At 32.2% G+C, this 9,406-nt stretch overlaps 1 protein-coding gene across 1 annotated transcript in view; it reads right to left on the reverse strand.

Moving 5' to 3' along the window:
* Nucleotides 1-3,020: 3,020 nt before the first annotated feature.
* The window catches only part of HELRODRAFT_192804 (hypothetical protein), a gene marked incomplete at both ends in the record, with an annotated part of 10,616 nt that continues 4,230 nt past the window's right edge, over nucleotides 3,021-9,406 (reverse strand). Inside the window, 3 exons of the mRNA XM_009023915.1 lie at nucleotides 3,021-3,758; nucleotides 3,880-3,939; nucleotides 4,215-4,462. Coding sequence (XP_009022163.1) covers nucleotides 3,021-3,758; nucleotides 3,880-3,939; nucleotides 4,215-4,462 — 1,046 coding nt within the window. The remainder of the gene's footprint in view (nucleotides 3,759-3,879; nucleotides 3,940-4,214; nucleotides 4,463-9,406) is intronic.

Here is a 9,406-nt window from a genome sequence, read left to right on the forward strand (position 1 = left end):
TAAATAATATGAATAGTATAAAAAATAATATATAATGATTACTTCGAGAACTTTTAGAGCAAAATAAGTCTGCGTTGGTGGATGGTAGGTGAGGACAACTCTGCCAAATGTTCCAGTTCCTAGGAATGAAAATTAATTTGTCAAAACAGTTGTAGTAGTTGTAGTGTCATGACTAAAACGCCTGGTCTGCGGTTGTAGTCGCTGCTTTTGTGGCTGTTGTTGTGGCTGTTGTGGTGGCTGTTGTGGTGGTTGTTGTTGTTGTGGCTGTTGTTGTTGCTGGTGTTGTAGTTGTGGTTGTTGTTGATGCCTCTGAGAATTAAATAAGAAAACTATACAAACTATTCATGCAAGTTTACAAAAATATACAACACTTTTTACGTCTACAAAAATATACAAACACTTTGTATATATACAACCGATTCGAAAAAAAACAGCTGACACGGTACGTTAACAGCTGGGAAAATAATTCATTTGAAAAATATTTCAAGGTCAGATTTGTAAAAAAAAAACAAAATAAAAAACTGAAAGAAAAGAAGGAAAAAAAACACCAACAAACGAATGAACGAACAAACAAACGAAGAACGAACAAACGAACGAACAAGCAAACAAACTGCAACAAAACTAACCCAAAGTGCTTCTAAGTTCTAAATCCTTATGGTGATACTTCTTCCTCATTAAAGATAACTTTTCAATTACTGATAGTTTGGCGTGTTGATGTTTTGTTGCCGATGTTGTTGTTGATTTTGTTGTTGTTGCTGTTGTTGATGCTGCTGTTGTTGTTGTTGCTGTTGATGTTGTTTGTCGCAAATTTTCTTCAACATTTTCGATCAGGTTATCAACTTGTTGCCGTTGTTGTTGTTGTTGTTGTTGTTGTTGTTGTTGTTGTTGTTGCTGCTGTTGTTCGATCAACATTTTCGCCCCGAACGTTAGAAGTTATCTTTTTATTATTATTATTATTATTAAGATATTTAATTAAGCGCTAATTAAAATCAAAAAGTCCTCAAATTATCTTTGATTATTTTAAACTCGCTATAATTTCAAATAACATATAAATAATTTAAAAAAAATTACTACTGAGGCAACTACTATTACCACTAATACTGCTGCCGCTTCTGCTGCTTACTGCTGCAGCTACTGTCGCCACTGCTACTACTACTACTCTATTAGTAATGATAATAACAATAAAAATAATAAATTTAATTTTTTGATTTTTTAATTCTTTAATAATAAAATTAATTCTTAAATATTACCGAAGCATTAGCGATGAAATATTTTCTCACAAACCAAATCATTCAATACATGAATGTATCCATCTTTAGCGGAGCAAACACAAACTAAATGAATGTTTGGGAACTTATATACATAAATACAAACATACATACATACATGCATACATACATACATACATACATACATACATACATACATACATACATACATACAAACATACATACATGCATACATACATACATACATACATACATACATACATACATACATACATACATACATACATACATACATACATACATGCATACATACATACATACATACATACATACATACATACATACATACATACAAACATACATACATGCATACATACATACAAACATACATACATACATTCATACACACATCAATCATTAACATACTCAACGATTGCAATCTTCCTTATTAATATAAATTTTTGGATGGATAGATAGATGGTTTATATAAATAAATACATTCATAACACACACACACATAAATATATATATATATATATATATATATGATAAATAATAAATAAATAAACGAAAATGAATATGTATATATGTTTAATCATCGTCGTCTTCTTCACCGCCATCATGATCAACAACAACAACAACCACTACTACTACTACTACTACTACTACTACTACTACTACTACTACTACTACTACTTCTACTACTACTACTACTACTACTAATACAACTACTTCTACTACTACTACTACCGCAATAATAATAATAATAATAATATTGTTATTATTATTATTATCTTTATTATTATTTGTGTTGTTGGATGATCTACAATATAGAGAAGGTTGTTGTTGTTGTTATGGTTCTTTTCTCCCTAAGCTTACGCAACTTTGTAAACAAACACTCTTCTAAGAAGCTGCAACTTGTGATGATGAAGATGACGATGATGGTGGTGATGATGGTGGTTATTATGGTGGCTGCTGCTGTTTTGGTGGCTGCTGTGGTTGCGATGACGACGACGATGATGGCGATGCTGCTGATGATGACGTTGTTGGTAATAGTAATGATTGCGATTTTGACGAGAATTATGATGATTATGTCTGACTAAGACACAACTACAGAGGCTTTATTGAGCTGGCTGAATCAATTGCGAGTGTAATACATCTCGTTAAAAATCCACACAAAATCCTACAAAACATAACTTGCTTCATGCTTCCATCACAACTTACTGCAGTTTATGCGTTTAAAATTACCTGAAAAATCAATCGCCTCTCTTCTGTCAGTTCAAAATCCGCAAAACCTACTGCATAAAAATCGAAGTTTGAACATGTAACTTCAATCTCAAACAAGCTGCTTTGGTTGAAAATCGTGGAATGATTAATTTTCAAAATAGGTGCTTCATTGTCTTGCTAGAATCTGACACGGTCTAACTCTAGAAGATTAGAAGATTAGAAGAACTCTAGAAGAACTCTAGAAGAACTCTAGAAGAACTCTGAGTTCATGAAAGAAACATCTGAAATTGAAATATAACACTGACGTTGCTGGATGCATCATTTGGAAGTTGAAATAATTTGCCAGTCTTGCTGAGAGTACTAAATAAATCATTGATTTTATTTTGAGAAGAATTGAAAACACGTTTGTTTTCGTTGAATTTACAATGTTTATTTGAATTTTTTATTTTGACTGATTTAATTAATGAATGAACGAACGAATGAACGAATGAATAAATGAATGAATTAGTTAATTAATTAATTAGATAAATGAAATGCTATTCAATTAAATAATTAGTTATTTAACTAATTAATTAAAGAATTAATAAGCCGAAAAACAATTTCAGTTTTTGAAAGCAATTCAAATCGCCAATACTTTGTATAGCCGTCTCTATTCAGCCATTTCTTGTCCAGTGAAAAATCCTTTATATATGATTTGTGGTCTCTTTCCTTTCTTCTTTCGATGCTTCGTCTTCTTACTACTTTTACATCTTTGTTGTTGTTGTTGATGATGTTGTTGTTGTTGATGTTGTTGTTGTTGATGTTGCTGCTGCTGTTGTTGTTGATGTTGAAAAATTTTTTGGTGATGTTAGCAACGATGTAGTTGATGATGTTGTTGCTCTTGTTGATAATGTCATTTATGTTGCTGGGATTGAATTTATTATTATTATTAATATAGTTATTATTAGTAGTAGTAGTAGTTGTTGTTGTAGTAGCAGTAGTAGTATCATCATTGTTGTTTGTATTTTTGTTATTATTAATTTTCTTGACGTGTTTGTTGCGCTGAATATTTCTGTAACCATTAAAACCACCGGCTTGTCGGAACGATTTCGGTGTCGGTTTTTTAACCGGCATCGAACCGATTCTACAGGCCATCCGACAATCGTCAAAACCGGGTAAACATTTGTTTGAATAGCGAACGAACTTGCACAGTTTGCGTAGAACAATCTCGAACCGGATGTAGAGCTCCGTATCGATTGATCCTTCTACGAACTCGATGACTTGTAGGATGAGTTTCAGATGGTTGATTGCACAGTTTAATGTCTGCGTGTGTTGGTGTGTGTGTGTGTGTTTGTGTGTGTGTGTGTGTGTGTGTGTGTGTGTGTGTGTGTGTGTGTGTGTGTGTGTGTGTGTGTGTGTGTGTGTGTGTGTGTGTGATGATTACCTCATTTTTGGTGGCGCCGTTCAAAAATCGTCTGTTTCTCTTTTCCTTTCCAAGCGGTCTCTTAACACGTTACGATGTGAAGATTAATTCTAAATTTCATCATTCCTTCGTTTCTATCATTCATTTTCTCTATCTTTCGTTCATTCATTCATTCTTTTATCCATTTTAAATAAATTATTTCAATCATTCAGTCCTTCTTTCATTCAATTATCCACTAATTGTTCATCCGTCCATCAAACTTATTCATTCATTCCATCTATCAGTTATTTACTCATTTATTCATTTTTTCATTCATTCATTCAGTCATTTACATGATTAACAATCCACTAACTGACCAGTCTTGCGAACCCAGACAAACTTCTAAACATTCCGTAAATATCCCGCAAAGCAGTTGTAGTCGAATTGAGGTTTTTAATCTGCTCACTCCAAGACACCTTACACATCTCAAAGGTTTTGACTGCAGTTGAATCATTGTCGTCGGTGGTTGTGTCGTCGTCGTCGTAGTTTTTGTCGACTCTACCCACTGAGCTACCGCCGGATGTTATGTTGTGGCATATCTCTCCCCCGATGCTTACAATGCATTCTGTGTTTTTTAGTACGGTTTTTTATTTATATTTATTTATTTATTCCTAACATAATTTGCAATAAAAATTCTAAGTAGTAGAAGTAGTAGCAACAGCAGCCACATTAGTAGTAGCAGAATTAGTGGCAGCTAAAATAGCAATAGTAGTAGCTGCGGTAATAATAACGATAATAATAATGCATTATTATAATTCCAACGTTCCAGAAAATTTCCATTCTCTATTTTTTTAACTCATTCCCGTGTTTTTCGGTGGAGCTTCTTTAGGGCAGGTCTATCATGGCAAAATGGTCCAATTATATACATTGACGTAAGTATATTATATATATTGTATAACATATATTTATATATATGTGTGTGTGTATGTGTGTGTGTTTGTGTGTGTTTGTGTGTATTATTGTATAAACTCTACCGAATTGTTTGGCCACATACACAACGTATCAAAACGAGCACCGAAGATGGTACAGGAATAGCAGGCAGAAAAATTTTTTTGTTCTGCCATGCTTAAATTTTCTATCATGCTTAAATTGATGAAAATTATATAGGTATATACATATATATATAAGATTTAGACTATCAGAGGTGCAGTTGTTAAGGAAAGGCAACTTCGTTTTCGGCTTAATTTTTCAATCCTTTGTACAGTAAATTTCAGTTGATTAGAGATACAAAGAGGTAGAAAGAACTGGAAAAAACTTTATTAACATAGGAACAAAGTGACAGTAACTTATATGAAGGACATAAACAACACAAAAATTTACATTGATCATGGAAAATATGAACTACCGAAAAAAGCCTTTTCTGCCTTAAACACGCACACCAACTTTATGTACGAGTTAAATAAACTTAATAGTCAACTGAAATTTATCGTAAAAACTACCGTGTGTGTGTATGTAAGTATGTATATATATATATATATATATATATATATTTAGGAACGAGGTTTTCAGAAATGCAAATTTCATTGAAATTGTTTGCCCATTTTGCATTAATTAACTTCTTTATAAGACATTCAACGAGGCGATATTGTTTGAGTTCATATTTATCTAAAACTGGAATAAAGCTAACAGCGCTGTTTCGGCGTAATGCCATCTTCAGAGCCTAAATATTGTTTAAACATATAATTTAATTAAAGTAAATGCCTAATGTAAAATGTGAAAATATAGAAAATAAAATATGTATTAAATTGTGAAATAAATTAACCTTGTTGTAAATATCATAATAACTAAAGTTTATGTAGATTATATAAATAAAATAATGTAATTTAAATAAAATGTTTAGTAAAATAATTAAAATATAGAAATTTTATAAAAGTTTTAACATGGTTGAGAAACGTTAGTGAAAACTAATTACGAATGACATGTGCGCCAGATATATAATATTGCTGTGTATGCGTTGTGAATACAACTATTGCGGTTGAATATGTGTGATACGAGTTTCCACGTCAGACCTACGGATACATAGTTAAATATAAATACATATATGTACATGCAAGATACATATCGATGTATAGATCAAGTATTAGGTATCACATAATACATCCAACGACGCAATGACGGTTATCGGATGACGCTGGGTCACAAACTGCGTGTTGATGGGTTGAAATGTATTCATATATATATATATACATGTATATATATACACACACACGCGCGCACGCACGCACACACACACATGACTAACTTTCTTCTGTATCACTCAGAGCTAGTAGAAGCACGTAATTTAGGAAGGTTAGATATCGGAAAATCATTTTTTATTATGCTTGTTGTTGTTGTTTTTGATGTTGTTGTTATTGATGATGATGGTGATGTTGTTGTTGTTGATAATGATGATGTTGTTGTTGGTGTTGATGATGATGACGTTGTTGTTGTTGTTGATGATGATGACGTTGTTGTTGTTGTTGTTGTCTCCGTGTTATTTTTTATTTACGTATATCCGTTGTCCGCTCTGAAATTTTTTTTAAATTCATAAAATTTTGTTTTTTAAAATGCACACACACGCACACACACACCAGACACACACACTCACACAAATACACACATACAAACAAAAATACATACATACATTTTTGTCAACCGGGCTTTCTAAAACTCTTGGAATTCTATAAACTTAAGTCTAAACTTCCAAATAACATCGTTAAGCAGCTTTTCTACTCACTTTTCTACCCTTATCTAATTAACTGTTTCTCACTTTGGGGCAAAAGTCTTGCCTTTCATCTATCTTTAAGGATTAAGTCCAAAAAATGTTTCCAAAGATACAAACAAACAAACAAAAAAACAAACAAACATACATACATACATACATACATACATACATACATACATACATACATACATACATACAAACGTACATACGTACAAACAAACAAACACACATACGTACACACATTTTTTTTAACTTTTGGAAATTAGAAACTAGTACGAAGTTTTTGCGTTCCGTAAGTGAAGCTGATCAATTGTGAATAATTGTTAAGCTGTTGTTGCTGTTACTTTTGTTGTTGAAGTTGATAATGACAACATTTATGTGGCAATACTAGTAGTAGTAGCAGCACTAAGAGTTGTAGCAATAGTAGTAGAGTGAAGAAAGTAGCAGTAGTGGTGGCAGATGCAGTAGCAGCAGCAGCAGTAGTAAAAGTAGTATTAGTCAGTGAAAGTCATTGTTTTAACTGAAAGAGTATTGTTTTTGGGAGAAGAAATATTATTGTAGGTTAAAAAAGGTAGGCAAAATTTTAACCACATTGGCAGAAGAGTTGGCTCTCTAGTCAAAATGTTCGGGGAATGTTAAAAAATTTCTCAAATAATTTGTAAAAATATTCAAAAGTTGAAAAAGTTGCCGAACGACAACTCTTCGCCGGTCGTCAAGAATGAATATTTTTGAAAATCTTGGCCCTCCTCGTCAAGGTTGTCTAGATGCGATACTGATAGAAGTAGTAGTATTAGCAGCAACAGAAGCAGCAACAACAGCAGCAGTAGTAGCAGCAGCAACAGCAGCAGTAGTGGTAGTAAGTAATAGTAGTAGTAGTAGTGGTAGTAGTAGTGGTAGTAGTAGTAGTGGTAGTAGTAGTAGTAGTAGTAGTGGTAATAGTAGTAGTAGTAGTAGTGGTAGTAACTATTGATAATAATTAACCAAAACACATTAAAGTATATATTTCGAACCAAAAGCCCTCACCTCATTGAGATTTACATTTGCAAAAATTATTATAAATAATTTCAATTAATTATAGCTAATTATAGCTAAAACTTAATTATTCTAATCATAATTATTACCGTTAAATATAAACTTTTAATAGACATCGAGAAAGTTTAAATTACGCTTAAAATTGGTTCAATAACAACATTATATAGCAAATGCGTTTTGTTAGAACACACACACACATACACGTACACATATACACACACACATACATACATACATATGGGTTCATACATACATACATACATACATACATACATACCAACACAAACAAAAACACACACATACACACGCATGAACGCATAAATACCAAGTGCCACACGATAAATTATATATAAAATATACATATATATATACAAATTAACACACATTGCCAATAAATTTTATCACATAAAAGCGTTTTAAACACATTTTGATTGGTATTTCCAATTTGTAAGTTCTTTTCAAAAAACAATGATTCAAATCATTGGTGAGTCACGATATGAGTTATATACACAACACCACACTCACACACACGCACACACACTCGCACACACACACAAACAAACACTCACATACACACGCACGCACACACACACGCACACATTCACATGCATATTTACATTTAGATTCATTGATACAGTATAGTTTAGGCTGATTAAGCATTGAAAGTGTTTAGGTAAGTCGTTCCTATTTGAGAAAACTCACAAAAATTCTTACGTCAAAACTTGGTTTTGACGTATATGACCTGAGCTTTATCGTGATGCACGTATCATTATTATTTTTGTATTATCGCAAGCATTTTTATAGCGTTTTACTTTCATGTGAACTTAAGCGTATGCTATCAGTCATATTTTAGTTTTGCCGCGATGATGAATACGTTTTTATTTCTATGTGTTAATTTGTGAAGTTTTATACTTTTATACTTTTATACAATAGTAGTAATAGCAGTAAAAGTAGTAGTAGTAGTAGTAGTAGTAGTCGTCAGTAGTAGTAGTAGTAGCAGTAGTCGTCAGTAGTAGTAGTAGTAGCAGTAGTCGTTAGTAGTAGTAGAAGTAGTTGTAGTAGTAGTAGTAGTAGTAGTAATAGTAGTCGTTAGTAGTAGTAGTAGTAGTAGTAGTAGTAGTAGTAGTAGTAGTAGTAGTAGTAGTAGTAGTAGTAGTAGTAGTAGTAGTAATAGTAGTAGTAGTAGTAGTAATACTCAATTTCCAGAGCATGAAAATGTATAATTTGGTAATGGAAATCGCAAAGGTTTTTAGAAATCCTAAAGTTTTCTTAAAAATCCCAAAGTTGTTTTAAAAATCCCAAAGTTTCTTAGAAATTCCAAAGTTTCTTAGAAATCCCAAAATTTTCTTAAAAATCCTAAAGTTCTCTTAGAAATCACAGCGTTTTCGATATCTTGAATCAAGCGAATAGCCACTATTGTTATAAACTTCATCAATGATTTGGGACATTTAGATAGTATTTGACAACCCTCTCTAATGAAAACCGACAATGGCACATCATTGTACCAGAGCTGGGCTGCAGCACCATTAAAGCGTCTATACAACAACAGCAATCTTTACAACAAGATAGTTGTCATAGTATTTCACCTGACCTCACACTATAATTCGTCTTATGTGACGCTTATATAGAGAATTAAGCTAGTAGTTTTTTTTCTTTTTTTTCTTTTTTTTTTTTTATTTAAGATAGCCCCCAGTCAGTTGTTAGCAATATTTTTTATTAAGAATCAGTAGAACTTAGTTTTTGATCAAAAATCATCTCTGTCATTGTCGTCTT

The sequence above is a fragment of the Helobdella robusta genome (assembly GCF_000326865.2).
Source record: "Helobdella robusta unplaced genomic scaffold HELROscaffold_38, whole genome shotgun sequence".
Lineage (NCBI taxonomy): Eukaryota > Metazoa > Annelida > Clitellata > Rhynchobdellida > Glossiphoniidae > Helobdella > Helobdella robusta.